The sequence below is a fragment of the Aythya fuligula genome, chromosome 2 (genome assembly GCF_009819795.1).
Source record: "Aythya fuligula isolate bAytFul2 chromosome 2, bAytFul2.pri, whole genome shotgun sequence".
Lineage (NCBI taxonomy): Eukaryota > Metazoa > Chordata > Aves > Anseriformes > Anatidae > Aythya > Aythya fuligula.
In genome coordinates, this window is record NC_045560.1 from 15966737 (window position 1) to 15984600 (window position 17864).

General features: G+C 42.9%; 1 protein-coding gene across 3 annotated transcripts in view; it reads right to left on the reverse strand.

The window, feature by feature from the left end:
- The window catches only part of ZEB1 (zinc finger E-box binding homeobox 1), a 125866-nt gene extending 121055 nt beyond the window's left edge, over positions 1-4811 (reverse strand). For 2 of the 3 annotated variants that reach the window (XM_032182965.1, XM_032182963.1), the window contains exon 1: positions 4716-4811. In XM_032182965.1, the coding sequence (XP_032038856.1) occupies positions 4716-4773 (58 nt within the window). In that variant the 5' untranslated portion in view covers positions 4774-4811. Of the gene's footprint in view, positions 1-3161; positions 3442-4715 lie in introns of those variants that run through there. The other variant, XM_032182964.1, reaches the window with a different exon arrangement.
- Between the last annotated feature and the right edge of the window lie 13053 nt (positions 4812-17864).

Here is a 17864-nt window from a genome sequence, read left to right on the forward strand (position 1 = left end):
GTATCAATTTCCTAGTTTCTGAAGTGACCATAAACAGCTAATGAGTTGAAAGCAGTGATCTTATATTTTTGGTAACCGAGTTTAGAAATAGGGATCCTTAAGTGCCGTGTGGCTAGATCCTGCAGTTCTAGCAGCTTCCCTGCCCTGCAGGGCACTTGCTCAGAAAATCAGTTAAAAAACAAAGCAAAAAACACAAGCCAAACTTCACAAAACCAGGCTTTATTTCTTTAACATAGGGATACAGTTCCACACACGTTAGAAATGCCTGCCATCCCTCACTGGCATTTTAAACCCCATTAAAACAGACATTTTCACGGGAGGAAAGGCCCTGCGCAGATATTCTCCCTTTAGATTACTCCAGCCTCTCCCCCACACTGCAAAACTTCCACAAGAACAAGTCACAGGACACCAAAACCACATCGCCCGCAGCTGGGAAGGAGCCGTAGCTGGCTGTAGGCTCGTTTCTCCCCGCACTACCAAGGCAGGGGCTGGGTTACAGAGCCAGGGCCCAGGCACGCAGCTCGGCAGCGCTGGTATTAGCGGGACCCGCTGTAAGGCCCTGAGAAGGCAGCAGAAAGACTCGGCGGGGAGGAATATCTGATACAACAGGAAGCTGCCAACAGAACGTTGCAGCTGAATTCAGAGTCAGAGCCTCAGACTTCACTTAAAAAAAAAAAAAAAAAAAAAAAAAAAACTAATCTGGATGATCTGCAATTTGGAGGGCCATGTCCCGAGTGGAAGTCCCACCTACCTACTGCTTTTCACCTGCTGTTCCAGCAGCGTATTGACAACAGTCCTGTAAGCAAGGAAAACTGTTTCAGGCAGGTAACCACCTTAAAAAGCCCTGCTTCAGGTAACTAATTGCCGTCAAACGCTGCTTCACAACCATTAAAATAACAAGCAGAGATTACTGAGAGAAAAATAAAGATTACAACACTTTAAAAAGTATTCCCATCACATTTCAGTAGCTAAAAATTAAAACAGAAGCATGACTGGTTTCTACGAGAAAAGACTTCCTTTGATTCAAACAGTTAATTCAGTTGTCCGTGTAGACCTGTTCACTGTGCCTGGAATTTTAACTCGGGCTACATTCCTCAATTCCCAAAATGCAAATTTAAATTAATGCCAGAGTGAAAGCGCGATACCTAGCGAAAAAGAAAGGGAGGGGGGCACAAGAGGAAAGGCAGGACAAGGAATGCTGTATCCCCAGCGCCGCTAACACCTGACATCCTGCCAGTAGTTAACACCTCGGAGCTCACAGAGACACGCCGTACTTCTGGCCGATTCAAAGGCACTGGGGCTCTTCTTACAGGCCATGGCTTTGTAACAAGACTACGTATGAAATGATTATGTAATAAAAATAAAGAGGAAAAGAGGAAAAACTCACATGTAGAGCAACTGAAACAGCCCTCCCACATATCAATCTATGTAACCTTTTAGTGACTTACTGTTACCAAGGGGGGGGAAGCCTGCCTCATACCTTCTCCTGTCCTATCTGACAGCATGTAGGAATTACTATTTCATACATTCTTCTTCATGTGTACCTCCAACAGTAAAAAGAACTGAAAGTATATTTACAACGGTTTCAAAACACAAATACAAACAGTTGATAACATCTTTAAGCCAAGAAACTCAAAGCATTTTGCTCATTTTACTTGTCTCAGTATTGCAGAAGAACAAGACGTCTTACTTTTAGTTTTCCTTTTAATAAGAATTAAGATAATCATAACACATGCGAGAAATGCTGAGAAAGCAACTAATCTGATCCTGCCAGCCAATTCATAATAGAATAAAAAAAAACTTTTGCTGAGACTGAATTTATTAAGTTTGCACAGTATTAGCAGAGCGTGACAGTGCAGATGACTGGCAAAATCACGTCCCTCTTTTCTCCTCCCCCTTTCTCTGTCATTTTTTGATAGCAGAAGGGAGAAGGTAGATAGGAAGAGAGACTCCCAACCAGCACTATGCTCCTGCTTTATCAGCCTGGTGCTGTCGTCTTAACACTTGGCTAACTGCTTCAGTGCAGGGGAGGCTTTCATGTACTGGCCAGAAGTAAGGACAACGACGCAGAACAGTTTTCTTCAGGTATGAGAAGTGCCAGATTTTCTTGTTAGCGAAGGCTCTAATGGTAGCACCAATCGGCTGGTTTGCTGATCTCCTGCAGTGGCCAATAAAGAAGGCAGACAAGGGACCAGCTCTCCGGTTAAGGAGGTAAGACTGTCTTCCCAGCTCCACTTAATGCATCAGGATGGCAGCCATAAGTTCTGGCTCTCAAGCACAGGGACAAAAAAAAAAGAAAAAAAAGAAAAGTTTACAGTACAAGAATAGCTGTGCTAAGCTTATCAACAGATAAACAGAAGGAAAGTTTACAGTACAATAACTTAATGCCACAGCCCAGCATTGTTCACTGGCACACTGGGTATCGAGTGCCATCTCCCTCTGATCTCCCCCTCCGTGTGTACGAGGTAGAAACGAGGCAACTGGAACAGCACAAAATTGATTTAGTGTACGCTACAAACAAGGCAGTTGCTGAAGCATCTCCTGGACGCTGATCTTGGATTAACGGAAGATACTAATCCGTGAGAGCAAAGTGCGTTTAGAGATCTAGAAGAAAAATCAGTCTCACACCTATTTTAAAGGTTAAAGGGTTAACATTTGTCTAGCCATTTTCTTTAGTAAACATTTGCAAGTCAAACAAAAACCCACTGCTGAGAAATCTCTATTATCCAGAATCTATTATCTAACCGATCCTGATGCTTCAGTGCACAATGACTGAAGTTGGTTTTAATTCCTCAAAAAAAAAGAACCAGAAACAGCCTAAAACAAGCCATCTATTTCACACGGCAGAACTACTCGATACAGGCTCTAAGGCATTTTATAATAAGAAGGGTGCAACGACGAGGTCCAAAAGTGATGAAGATGAAAGATACCTGGAACGCTACCGTGTCTTACACACCTTTTGTTTTCTGCGAGTGATACATGCCGCAGACAAAACGTTTGGTGCTTAAACAGCCTCAAATCTGTTTTTCTAATATTAAGCACAAAGGAAAAACACTGACAGCAAGCGTGGTAAATAAATCCCTCCCTTGAGAACGAAAGCAGCAGACAGGAGGGGGCTGACATGCATGCAGGAGAAAACTAAACACCATCTTTTTTTCTACCTGCACAAGTTGCCATTTGCTGCAGCGATCAAGAATCTCTTTTTCCCCGTCGACTTCAAAAGCTAGGCTTTCAGAGAATTTCTCTCGCCAGTCATCTGTTGATATGTTTTAAGAGCATGATATTCGAATCACTGGATCTTTAAGAGAAAAATCCATTTTCTTTCCTGTTCAGGTAAACATGTTTACAGCTCCTGCACAGGCACTGGGTGGTTCAGACTCACATGTCACACACATGTCGTCAGCAAGAAGAAAAGCCCCTTTTTCTGATCATCAACATTTTAAATAAGGCAAAGAGAAAAGCACTTTCCAAACTTACCTTCCGCGGAGCCAAATCCTGAGCTAAACACAAATATTTACGCTACAACAAGGAATTAAGGACGGCGCTCGCGTAAACGCAAATACTCGCTGCGAAACGCACAGGGCGAAATCAAGAAAGCCCCTCCTAAGTTCCAAGCCATCAGACCAACTCGCTGGCCCCTGGCAAGGCCACCCTTTGGGAACATTTTACTCCTGGAGCAGCCGGGGAGGCAGGAGCTGAGCCCCTGAGATATTTCCGAGGCCGTCCCCTGCCTGTGGAAACGTCTCGGATCGCGGGCGAGAGCCTTCCTCTCGGTGACCCCGCGCAGGAAATGCCACATAAAACCTAAAATTGCCAAGGAAGGTTACAAAACCTCCCGCTGTACATCCTATCACCCGGAGTTGCTGCGAGCACCCGGCTACTTCTCTATTTTTATTTATTTATTTATTTGTTATTATTTTTTTCCCCCTCCCTCCCCCAAGAAATTAAGTGCGGAGTGGGTGTACGGAGCGCTACCCCCCCCCTCACCACGGTGTACCTCCAGAAGAGGCATCTTAAAGTAACACACGTACCCAAAAGAGATTAAAAAAAATAATTAAAAAAAAAAATAAATAAAGAAGGGAAAGAAGAAGAAGAAGCCGGGCAGCCCTGAAGTCTGAAACGTAAATGTAATTCCTTATATAGACCGCAGCACTGGGTCGCACACAGGCAGGGAGAGAGAGAGGAGAGAGAGGAGAGCGAGGGGGGCCCCCGGCCGAACCGTTACCAGCCAGTATTGTACAAACAGGTACCGGCAGGGGCAGGGAAGGGAGAAGAAGGGAAAAGGGAAGGGAAGGGAAGGGAACAAACTTCGCCGCCCGCCCGCCCACCCCCGCAGCCCCCCAGCGGGGGCCAGCCCGGGTGGCGACACCAATCAGCCGGGCTCCCCCCGTTTATTAAAAAAAAAAAGATTAAAACCCGAAGCTCCCCCCCCCCCCTTTCCCTTCCCCTCCCCTCCCCTCAGCAGCGCCTAACGGTCCGGGGCAGGCGGCGGGCGGGGAGGCGCCGCTAGGCGGAGGGCGGCAGGTAGCGGGGCAGCGCTCCGCACTTCTCCCGCACCCGCTGCCTCTCCCCGTGCTCTCTCCCCCCTCTCTCTTTTTTCCTCCGCGGTTTCCCCCCACCCGCTTATTTATTTTTTTTTTTTGAATTTTTTTTTTTTTCCTCTCCCCTTTTTTTTTTTTTTTTCTCCCCTTTTCCCCCCCGCCGGGCTGGCTGACCGTTGTTGCGGCGCGGGTTCGCCTGCTTCCTGCGCTTACACCTGGGGCCATCCGCCATGATCCTCTCGCCTGTGTCTAAATGCTCCAGTCACCTCCTCCCCCGCCCTCCCCCTCCCTCCCTCCCCTCCTCCCCTCCCCTCCTCCCCCCCCCCCCCCCCCCCCCCACCCAGCCTCCCCTCCCTCCCCTCCCCTCCCCTCCCCGCCCGGACCTGGTTTACGACACTGGCTGTACTTTTACATCACCTTCCCACACCTAGCGCCGGGCCCCAACCTTGTTGCTAGGGGCGACGGGCGCTTTACGGCAGCGCCCGCGAGACGCGGAGCGGCGGCCGCAGGTAGCGGCGGGCGCCTCACGGGGGGCTCCGCAGCCGCCTCACGGGGGGCTCCCCCCGGCAGCCCGCAGGTGGGCCCTGTCTGAGGAGCCGAGAGGGGGGCTCCCCCCCGGCACAAAACAGCGCCGGGACCCTTCCCTGCCCCATAACGCCTTCCTCCGCACCCGCTTGAACGGGCTTCAAACTTATTGAGCGCGTTGAAGTTGAACGCGTTGCTGTCAAGTGTTCGTGTGTTTCTCTACTCTTTTCCCTCCGCCTCGCTTAACTACGCAATAAAATGGTTTTGTACGCTTCCATTGGTTTCCAGGCTTTCTGGTTTTATTTATTTATTTATTTTTTCCCCTCTTCCTGTCCTGGGATGGCTCTGTCGCAGTCCAAATAAATTGGATTTCGGTGAAAGCAGCCTTGTTAGCAGGACACTCTTTAACTATTTAATACACTGCTAAGTTTGAGGCCCTTTAGCTCCCCTGCCTTGTCTCTACATGCCCTGTGCACACACACACTACGATGTCCCCTCACCTCAGGGAAGCAGCGCAGCGTGTCCCTAAAAATACAGCTCTTCAGCACCAGCAGTTTACAGAAACACCTCACTTCTGCAGCTTCCCCGGAATCCAGTAAAATCAGAAGTGCCCAGAAAATAAAGGAGAAAGTGGCTGGAGCAGACAGAGAGAGATGTAAACATTTAGAAAACTTTTTTCAAAATTATTCTCATAAGTTTACGCTAGGCATAGATTCAGGTACTTGGCATGGAGACAGTGGTTGCTCTTCTTTACAGGTATCGATGATTCATTTAGTGTCTTTCCAAATTTGGTAAATGTACATTTAGGGATTTTACATATCTATCTTTAGCCAGCGTGAATTGGCTGTTGACTTCCTCAGTTTAATGAGGATCTATCTACCTGCGAGTGCTTGAAGCAGAGTGACAAGTCAAACAGAACAAAGTGTTCTCGTGGGCTAATAGGAGTCACTTAAAAATATTTGATTTGCCATTAGCTGGAAGCTCTGAACTCCCGCTACACAGGTGGCGAAGGACCACAACATGAAAGATAAGATAAAAATGAGATGTCAGGAAAATTTCCTTGGGAGAGTGAATTGCAAAGTGTAAAGCAGGATGATGGCTTTGTCCCGCATTAAGAGTTCAACGTCTTGGCTTGTTGAGTTCTTGTGAAGAAGATACCAGTGCCTGTCAAACTGCTTGCAAACAAAAGCTTAAGTTGTTTTGGAATGCTTGATTTTTTTTTTTTTTATAATTCTGTGGATAAGTTTCACCAAAATATCACGTACAAGTTTTTTATGCTAACTTTTTCAGTTCCTTAAAACTTCTCGTTTTACAAGGTAGATGCAAAAACAAAAATAGTAACTTACTTGTAAATACATTGGTAGATCTGTCATTGTACTCTGCAAGCACATAAAAAAACTTCAGGCCCCTCCTTAAGTGACTTTCAGGTAGCTTGCTTCTGTCCAGTTCTGTCAGTTTTCATTTCCATATAGGAATTGTTGCCTCTTCGCTGTGAGTGAGTTATGTTTCCCAACAGAGCGAGGAGCGGAGCAGTCTCCTGGTGTTTGTTATCGCTCCGTTACAGATAGCCGTAGCGCCTGTTTGAGCACAGGTCTCGTCAGGTTTCCAAGCAGCTAGGAGAAACCAGTGACAACTGCTGCTGCCCAGTAGTTTCTGAAGAGCAGAACTGAAGCTGGCAGGAGCATTCCTACCTCTTTACTGCTGCAGTCAGATAAATGAGAAAAGAAAATCAAAGCAATCTTTGCGTATGTTGTCGTTGATACCAAGGAGGTCTAGAAACTAAAGAAGCAGAGGATGGAGTTTTGCATCGTGTTATCAGTTATCCCAATGACTATTCACCCCGGAAAGCTTTTCACTCACGACTTGCAAACAGGTGAGGTGTGCGTGTCGTATGTTTAATTCCAAGCAACTTTGCACCTCCTGTCTTTGCATACAAAGTTCCCCTTATTTACCATGCTAAAAGATATCACAGTTAAGGATGCAGCTACTGTCAAATACAGCATTTCGGCCTAATAATTTCTTCTAATCCTAGTTGCAAATGCACTAGCTAAAATTCCTGCTGTCTTTGTAGTGTCTCGCAATTTATGAGCACATGGAGTGCATAATTTAAATTACACGTACTCCTTGCAAGTGAGAATGAAAAATCATTTTCGTTGTTGTTGTTGTAGGGTACAGCTTTCAATCTGACGTTTCAGTCAACACAGGAATTAATTAATGCACTAGTTTGTAAAATTTAGGCAAAGCAGTATATTTTCTGCATTCTCCTGGATGGGGCAGCCTTGGAAATCTATATTCTTTAAAGGGGGAGTGCTAAGAGAGTGGTCATTCATAAGTTAGTTTGCCTCTAGTGACATAATTTATGGGGGAATTTAGGCTACCTAAACAGGCATAATGTAATTGAAATGTTAGACAGGTAGAGTATCTGCTGTACTTTACCTTTTCTGAAATGTACTTGCATCATCTGAAGACAGGAATTTAAATAGTTCAGGAGTCATGCTGGAGTATGGCTGCTTGAAAACCACAGCGTCTTGGAATTTTTTCAGCTGATGATTCTTACAGACTGGTTTTGCCATTTTAAAAATAGCTGTGTATGTTGTTATGGTTTATGATCTCTTGAGTATATATTATTAAATAAAAATAATCAGTTTTCTATTTGTATGCCTACTCCTTATTCATGTTTATGAAATGAAATTTCACATCCTATCTTGAGTATTCTAGACCTAATGGTGTTCACTTAGTTGAATCAATTTAGAATTACAGTGGAAAATGATTCAGTGAATAGTTTCTTTTTTCATTTATGGTTTATGGAGATTTTCTTTCCTTTCCTTTCCTTCTTTTTTTTTTTTTCTTCTAATTTTTAGTAGTGAAACTTTGCTTTCACTTCCATGTATTTTCTTGGGATTTCACTTCCTAACATTTACGTTTTAATTGATTTTTTTTTTAATGTTTTTGATCCCCTATAAAAATTGTAGCTGAAAAATTTACTAGAAGAGCAATGACCCAGAAATGTGCAGCTGGAGTGCAGCTATCTGGGGAAGTAATCTTGATAAAAAGTGAATTTTAGAGATATCATCATGCCGTCTTAGCGCCTTTCCAGATGGCCTTGTGATTTCCATTTTTGCTTCCAAATGAACCTAATATATTTTGAAGGTGTACCCTAGGATATTACGCAGTCTCAAAAAAATGGCAAAGGCACCAGAAATTTGCACATTCATTTAGAGCCAAGTTTGTAGGTACTTATAGCGAGAAGTTACCCTTCTTTACTCTCCTCAGCTTCCAGTTTTTTCTTGTTTCTGTATTTTACCATGTTTTATTTATTCACTTAAAGCTTGAAGCTGTGATTCCTAATTAATTGTCTTGTCTTGAACAACCTTGCAAGACTGTACCTGCTTGGCAGTTTACATCCTTATACCTAAATCTCTCATAAATCAGCAGTGTGTGCGTAGCTATCTATAGCTATAATGACGTGCATGCATGCAAATAGCTTCTCAAAAATCTTCCCTATGAAGAAAGTGTTTGTGAAGATCACAAAGGCCTTCAAAATCATTTTGTTTCTCTTGCTCTCTGTTTGCCCTGCTTGTTGCATAGAGTTTTTCTCTTGAAAGCAATTAACCTGTGCTGCTTCTTATGTCAGGTTGCTGTCCTATATAAGGTAAATGTATGAAAACATAACCAGGCCCTACAGGTTCGTTTTCCCATGCTAATATTTACTTTAGATGTTATCTCTGTTATAGGGCCTTCACACAAGCCAAACGTATTTTAGAAAAGAAAGTGGAAAAGGCCATTCCACACTCTTTATTCAAAAGGTGACTCCTTTGTGTGTTCCAAGTGAAATTGGGACGCGAATTTGGGTACAAGCATTAGATTGCAAACACTTGTGGTGATTTCTCTGTTTGTTTTCACAGTACCTGGAACTTCAGTTGAGAGTGTCTCCTTCTGTACTTTCTTTTCTACTACTAAATGCGGTAGCAAAATGCTGTATCAAAATATTATTTTTGTTTTAAATTTGTGACTGATCAAATTACAGTTGTAGCGCAGCTAGATTACCCAGTTTTATTAGTAGCACATTTTCCATTCATCTTTGTTTATGATGACTCTGCACAAGTGTCCTTATCCATTATATTATCTAATTAAACACTAATGTGTTGTGAATATTTTTCCATATGGTTCACGTTTGTTTCCTTCTGTAACTTACACTCTGTTTCTGATTTAGCTCTACTCCCCACCCCTCTTGCAGTTTGCTGTCTCGCAGTTTTGTGCGATGGCTCATTTGGCTCTCGTTTGGAATTATTTTCTTCATTATGATATCTGTACAGCTGGCTCGCTCAGCTCTTTAAATCCCAACTTAAAATGCATTTCTGAGTTATTCTATCGCATAGTCTTTCCATTTATATATACACACATATATATTTATTGTCAGAAAACATTCTAATGTTGGATGCCATTCATTTGTTATGTCTTGTTTGTCACTTATTTATTTGTTTTCCCCCTGCAAAGTGCATAATACTTCTGCAGGAAATGCTTGTCAATACATAAAGGAAAGCTGTTGTTTTGGAACTGTAACAGTTTTGGAGCTTGCAGTGTGTATTCTGCATATACAGAATCAACATAAAGAAAAATAAATAAATAAATAAATTCTACCAAGTCAAACAAATAAATCCAAATAGAAGTCTAACTTTGCTTAAGAACTCTCAACAAATCATTGCTCGATACCATATGAAGAAATACAGATATATTCTAATAGATATGAGTGGAAGCATTGGTGAACTCAGCATAGTAAGTCTAATTCTTGTATTTGGCAATGTAAGGGTCTGTCTGGTAGATACAAACATATGGTATTAAAGAGGACAAGAACATAACTGGAAGTCAAATGCTTAGAGCAAATTCGTTGGCACTACAGAGCTGTGTAAAATTTGGTATAGTTACAACTGAGTTTGGTGTACTGGAGCAGGGAGCAGCATTTCAGCACACAAATAATCACGTGTCGATAAAGCAGTCATAATTCTCACATAAGGTTATGCATATCAGGAACTTTTGGTTGCAAGGAAAAACTAGTTCAGATCCTTCCAAATAATTATATATTTTTTTTCCTCGCCTAGCCTAAAAAAATTTTATATGGGATCAAATTGAAAATGTCTTTCTAACCCAAGTATTAAAAGCTTAGATTAGAGCATTTGCTACAAGCAAAGCAGGTGGTCCTGGGGTTTCCAAGAACCCAACGATTTTAAAATTCCATTTATCAAGTTCCCTCTTCTTATTGGGAAGATTTGAACTGAGATTTCTGTGGTGGGCAGATATCCCTTTATATTCCTCTATATCCCTCTATATGGACTTTAGATATTCTGAAGAACTCTCATTTTCTCTTATTGATGCAGTTTAACTGTGTAAGTAAAGGACAAGAACTGTTTCATCTCAAGAGAAGTATTTTGAAATACCCTTTACTTCTCTCACCACTTAGGTATTTTTTTCAGCCACTAGGCTGTAAAATAACCTTTCTCTGGTTCAACGACTATTTTTTTTTATAGAAAACATAACATTCACTGGTACCCCTGAACTGTTGTCTTTAGGGAGGTGAATTAGCTTGTGAATGATGGTGATTTACATTTCTTTGATGAGAGGATAGAATTGAACCTTGGTTTTTGGTAGCCTGGAGGGACTTAACGACTACTGGGCTTTCATATTAAAGATTAATTATGCCCAACATTTCACACATGCAAAGTAAGTAATGAAGGTCTCAGATTAGTTTCTGCAGAGGAGACAGGGAGGGAAAAAGCTTTGCATGAAGATCTGCAGGTGGTTAGGCAGGGTGACAAGGTAGGCAGCTGAAGAGATGACCAGAAGCATATCTTCACATGCATGGGGAGTTTAACTGAAAAATCTTGAGTAACTGGGATTGTCCAGAAGCTGAAAGGAGACGTTCTAGAGAGAGTCCAATGAAGAGCTGCAAAAATGGTGAAGGGACTGGAGCATCTGACAGATGTGGAAAGGCTGAGGGTGCTGGGCCTGCTCAGCCTGCAGAAGAGGTGGCCTGGCGGTGGTCTTAACATCTGTAAATACCCGAAGGGAGGGTGCAAACAGGATGGAGCCAGGCTCTTTTAAGCAGTGCCCAGAGCCAGGACAAGAGGCAGTGGGCAAAAAGTGGCCTACGGGAGGCTCTGTCTGAACACCAGAAGCACTTCTGTGCTGTGGGGGTGATGGAGCCCTGGCACAGGTTGCCCAGAGAGGCAGTGGAGTCTTCTTGGGGATCTTCAGGAGCCGCCTGGCCATGGCCCTGGGCTCCCTGCTCCTGGTGGCCCTGCATGAGCAGGGGTTGGGCCTGCTGGGCCCAGAGCTCCCTGCCAGCCTCAGCCACATTGTGTGGTTCTGCGGCACTGGAGAGCTTTGTTTGCATTTAGACACCTGCAGGATCTTGTCTTTGACCACTCTTCTGCAAATACAAAAAGCTGTCTGGAGTAATAAGAATTATTTTGTAACGCCTTTTAGGTAATTTTATTTCCATTTAAAAGATCCACTACCCATGTCAGTAGCTGTTGGGAGGCATTCATTGAAGCAGTTGATCTCTTGCAGGTGATGACTAATCCATGTGTAATGATGGTAGTAGGTGATCCTGCGTGGGACTTGCCCACCTTCAGCTGGGATGTCAGACTCGATGTAGTCACTCCAGGCTGCCTTGGCAGTTGGTGGGCATCCAGGCCTGAGGCACCCGAGGCCATGAACCTACCTCACAGGCAGCTGCACTTTTACCCTTGACATCAGACCAGTCAGTGTGATGGGTTTTCCTGCCGCAAGGCTGCTGAGGTTTATTGAGATGACTTCATCTCTCTGTTGAATGAAATTAGCTCCAACTTCTACTCCTGATTTTATAGGGTGAAAGTCCTACAGTTTGTTGCCTTGCATGCAGCTGTTGTCATTTCTGGTGAGTGTCTTTAGACACAGTTCCCTGATAAGGCCATGTATCTGTGGATTTTTACATCAAGTACCACGTCACACAATGCCAAAGGCAACAAAAGCATTTGTTTTGCCATTGGAGGAAAAAAAAAAAAAAAAAAGAAAGAAAAAAGTACTTGTAATCCATTGAAACATTTGTAAAACATTACGGCATTCCTAGCACAGAGAGGTTAACTGCGCAAAGCTTCCCCTGCAAAGCTGTATAATTAAAATGTTGATGTGTGTTCCTACAGCCAGGTGAGCTTGTATTTTGGATTCATCATTGTAGCATCTTGAAGAAGAGGCCAGAAGAAATTTGCTTAATTGTTAATAATGGTACTTCAGTGCCATGCCATTTATTCTAAATAATGACAAGAATTTCATAGATTAATTGCTAATTTTAGGAGTCAGATTAATTGGCAAAGTAAAAAAGCTCTTCACTACAATAGCACTCTTCAGTGTGAATGCAGGGCTACTGCGCTTTCTTGCTTGCTTAACCTTAGACTGCTTTATCTTTACTTGATGATTACTTTGTGAAGACTACTCTGCTCCTAAATAGTATTTATAGGTTCTGTGACATTTTTAATCTTAACATTGTTGCTTGCTTAAATGTTAATTCCAGAAGGTCTGAAAATTATGTTTGCAACTACAGTTAATTTCTCCGGTGAAAAAACAACTTGGGCATAACTATTTTTCAGACTCTGTTTCAAGACATTTTAACTACAATGTAGTCTTAATCTGAGTCAGACTGAATTGGTCACATTTTCTCTTTAATGGTGATGCATTACATTAGTTTTACAGCCTCTGAAAATGCATTTTAAGGACATATGCATTGCTTGGGTCTCCATTCTCCTCCAGCTGATGCGTACTGATATGAATCCTAAACAAGCAATTTTGGTGCTGTTTCCCCAGTCACTTCCCTGCAGCGTCATGATGGATTACCCATTCTGTTGACTTGGGCAAGGCTAGAGAATAAAAAGCAAACAGACAGACCTGTCCATTGCTGCGACTCTGTAGAGTTAAATGCCAAATTCAGCAAACAGGCTGTTCTTCACCCACAGAAGAAAATATTGGACAGAGCATCCAGCCAGCCAGGGATCACCAAATGTGCCAGAGCAAAACCCATAGCTAAACTGAAATTAAAATGTTTTGTGTAAGTTCAGTTGTGCCTTCTTTTTCTTGCTGCTCACTGCTGTTTCTCACGTCCTACCACACGAGAGCTTAGAGTGCTTTTCCTTCACTAGCTTTTCTCGCATGTCGGGGTATTAAAATATGCAACACAATTTCATATAACCTTTGCAGTGTTTATCTGTTATTGCATAGCATACACTTGTATACACACACACATGCATAAAGCTATTTTTAAAGATTAGGAAGGTCACAAATCTATGGCCTAGATTCATGATCCCTTGGTTATACCTGCATCTGCCTGCCCCATCCCTCCTGGGGAGATTACTGCCACTGCAGCCGAGGCTGCTGTTCAAATCCCCGTGTTTTAGCAAACTGAAAACAGCAGTAGTTCCAGTTAAGAGTACTGTGCTGGACCCGCCATTGCAGACTCAGTCTTCACCCTGTTTCTTTGAAATGGCTGAAGAGGTTTCCAGTTCCAGTTGTATGGCCAATGCTGTTTGCAGCTGCTACAGCTATGTCCAGCATGGATGGCAACATTACAGAACGGGAATATCAATGATTCCCTTTTCAGTCAGTTTTAGTTTTGATCTCATTTTGTGTTAATTGTGTTATCCCATCTCTTTCTGTGCCTTGAGAAGATGTGTTCTCAGTGATTTATACATTTTTTTTCCCTCCTTATTCTAAATAGCTCCCAAATCCTGACCATGCAGCTTGTGCAAACCTCCACTTTGAAGACAATCTTGGAATTTCCATGGAAGACAGTTGTAGGCAGACCTTTAAGTTTGATTTTAGCTTATTTGACATACAGTATATAGAATGCCATCCATCATGTCCTACACTTTTAGTCCATCAGAGTTGTTTTCCCAAATGCTTTGAGAGACTAGCCAAGATCACAACATGGAAAATTCCTTAACCAAGAAGAGTTTTTGATGATACATTTGGACTTCTTTGCTCCATCAGCATCTACTATAATGTAATCACCAGCTAGACGTATAAATCTGCCCCTCCGTGGGGGGATAAGTAACAGAAAAGCTCCAAATCCTTTTCATTCCACTTTCCTGCTGTGAAGAGATTCAGATTTCTTTAAACCTTTTGCTTTTCTCCATCAGACTCTCAGCACATTCATCAGCAAGCTCTTTCCTTCTCAATTAAAAGAACACTGAAGACACTTAATTTCCCTTTTGCAGTCCTACTTGCATCTAAATCTGCATTTGACATTTCATGCTACGCCCAGTTCCAGCAGATGTAGGCTCTGTATCCTTACAATTAGGTACTGTGTTACGTGATGTCTAATTTTAGGAGATGCCTCCTTGAGCCATATGGCTTTTCCTGTATTTTCCTAGATAGTTTATAAAAGGTAAACGTGCTGTTTCATTACAGAGGTCCATCATTTCCCAGAAGTCACGAGAAGGGTCATTCTCCTTTGAGAGGGTCCAGTGCTCCTTGGACTGCAATGTATGGCCGGACTATGGAGAGCACTCACTACCTCCTGACCATAGATGTGACCTCAAAAAGAAAATATGGGGATTAATTAGTATCAGGCCATTGATCTGAAGCCTGAGGATGTGTTTCATGATGATACGCTGCAGTCATCTTTGTGCCTTTCCTGTTAGAAGATGCCATATGATTTTGGAAACAGCAATCTCCCTTTTTTGACTATGCATTTCAGTGCAAGAGACATCTCTTCTGTTATCTGGCCATCTGGGATCCTTTTATAAGAAAAACATCATTCCAGTATTAGAAGGAATATTTCAACTTGCCAGCTTTAATCAGGACATACTGCAGCGAGATGCAAAGCAGTATCAGCTGAAAGCTAAACTCCCGTGTTAGACACTAAGTGAGTATAACCCTCCTGTCTGAAGCGAGTCCAGGAGTTTGGGAGATCACTGCCTTAGTGGTATATGCACAAAATAATAAGGAGCTGAGATGTAAGAATAAAGTAAATATAATAATAATAACCCACAAATGTTAAGGTATGTATTAAAATATCTTAATATCTTCAGGGTTAAGGTATATATATGTGGGCGAGTGTCAGGCTTGCCTCTGTGCCTCTCCCGTTAGGGATTAGATCACATTCCACCAGGCTAAAGGTAATCTCCTCGTTATCATTTTCCATTATGAAATTTTCAGTGCAGCTCTGCCGAGCTCTAGCCGTGTGTTTACTAGACAGAGGCCATCTGAGCGGTGCTCTGCGGGCGAGCTGCACACCGTCAGTGCTCCTCACCTGGCAGTGGGCTCGGCGATCTGGGCCCCGAGTGGGAATCCACAGAGGGCATCAAGGAAAAGGCAGGGGAGGCTGCGCCCTGAGAGCTCTGCTTTCCGAAATGGATGCAGGGAGGGTTTTGGCCGGAGCCTCACCTCATTGTGCTGAGTCAAGCCAGCATTAAGTGAATACAAATTCTCCCTTGGGAGTCCCAGCTACGGCTGAGGATCTGAGGAAGTTATAGAAGGAAGCAGGAGGGCGGGAGTGCTTTCAGAGCCTCTTTCTTTGAATATCCAGGAAAAATAAAAGGAGAGACTCATGACCCACAGTACCTGAAAACTGCTCTTGCACCCCTATCCAGCTGCCCCATTGATTTCATCTGAAGGATTCCTATTAGAGGAGGAATTTGGGGTGACCTCTTAGTCACTACCAAGTCCCTGCAGAGCTGTCAGTAGCCAGCATCACTGCTGTGTTTCCTGTACATCCAGTCACCAGTGAGTAGCCTCCATTTCTCCCCGATTGATGTACCTGGCATCTGGCTTTTTTTTTTTTTTTTTTTCAGTGCATTTAGCGTTTTGTGATATTTTGTGTCATTATGAAAGTGTTTCAGTGCAACCTGTTGAGAGCAATCTGCCTGCAGTTGTCCTTCATTCGTCTCAGGGCAGTAAAAAGCGAAAAGCAGTGACTCTCCCCTCTTGGAGTGACACAGCTGAAATAAATCCATCACCCCAAACTGAACCCTAGGCGATGTTGCGAGGAGTCAGCCGTGCAGATGGAAAGAGGGGTGGGTGGATGTCTGTGTCACGGGCACAGCATGCAAGGCTGCTCACAAAAAGGCGGAGACCAGCAACCAAAAGCCAACAAGTAGAGGAGGAAAAATGTGCTTTGGGGAGAAAGTCCAGCAATTGAGCTTTGTTGGCAAGGTGCTTGCTAAAACCAGGCTTCAAATGGCAAGCAGTAAAGCTGCCTTCTAGTGTTTAATCCCTGCTAACACTGACAACGTGGGAGCCTCTGTGACACCTCTCTGTTATCCACTTCCAAGCAGGTTGGGGAAATGACCCATTATCGTGCTATTGAGCAGAACAAAGCAGCGAGATCAGGTTGAAAGACCTCCCAAAGCATCAGGCATAGGTAAGGATGCTCCTCAATTAGGAAAAGCCTTGAGGCAAGACAGTGGTCTGTGTCTGGGAGGGAAAGGTTAGTCTTTAAGTCAGGGTTAGTGGCTTCAGTACTCTCGCTTGGTTTGCTTTGCTAAAGCACTGTTATCTACCTAAGTGGCTTAGAGTGAAGTGTGAGAATAGTGAAGGTAAAGAACAAGAGAATTGCAAACTACTTTAACTCCATCATCCCCATGAGTTTTGGGTAAGAACTTTTGATACACGGCTTTACAAAAAAAAAAAAAAAAAAAAAAAAAAAAAAAAAAAAAGTTAATAAATTACAGAGCTACCAGTAGCGTGACATCAGTGAGACTCCCCAGAAATTCTCCGAAAACGAGCAGTGTCCTGAATCTGTTGAAGCGAAGCTCCAATAGCTCACGATCGTAATTTTCTGTCACGAGCTGGCTTGCTTTCTGCCATTTTTTACACTTCGTTTTTTGCCCATCCACTTCAGTTATAACTGATCTCCCCTGGGTGGTGATTCCAGCATTGCTGCAGAAACCGTCACAGTGCACATGCCGTAATAAAAATATGACACAACAGGTTATATTTAACAAGGAAAAGAGGAATAGAAAGTGGTACATCTGCACAATGAATATAATAGAGCATTGACTTGGTATTTCCTGACTTCGGCAGTCCCTCCAAAATAATAATGCATTAATAGAATTACACTTAGCTTTCTGCTTTTAAAAGGAAAATATTTGAAAGCAAAAGCCTTTTCATCTTCCAAGTTCTTCTGGCTCTGCGTGTGAGATAGTGGAAATAACACAGGGCTGTGTAACCACAGCAAACAAGTGGGGTGGGAATTCTGTAACTGCTCGGCTGGCCCAAAGCAGAGCGGCAGTGAAGGAGCAGCCTGGATTTTGGATTTAAGAGGTGGGGTTTCTTTTTTTCCCCCTAAACTCCATTCATTTCTATGGATGAAAATAAACGTACTCTGTTGTAGGCAGAACTGGTGGTGACCTATAATTAAGGATGTCTGACATTTCCATTATAAGAGGCAGCTTTTACTTGGCTATAATTTCAGCTGGTGGTTGTTTGAAATTTTAACTGTTTAGGCAGAATTTTCCTTTTCTGGATATCTCTTGCAATCCGAGTGTTGTTTTTTTTTTTTTTTTTTTTTTTTTTTGTTTTGTTTGTTTGTTTGTTTGTTTGTTTTAAGAGGTGCAGTAGAAAAAGAGTAAGAAGTTAGGCATTTTTTTCATCAATATCTATTAAGCAACTAAGCAAAAAGACAACTTTTTGCCCATATAGAGAAGCTCAGAACTCCTTGCTTAAAATTTGGCAAAGAAGCCACACACCCATTGGCATGGTTTTTCTTCTTTCTGTAGAAAAACTCAGCTGATACGTTGGCAGTAAAAATTTGTTCAATTTAAGTAC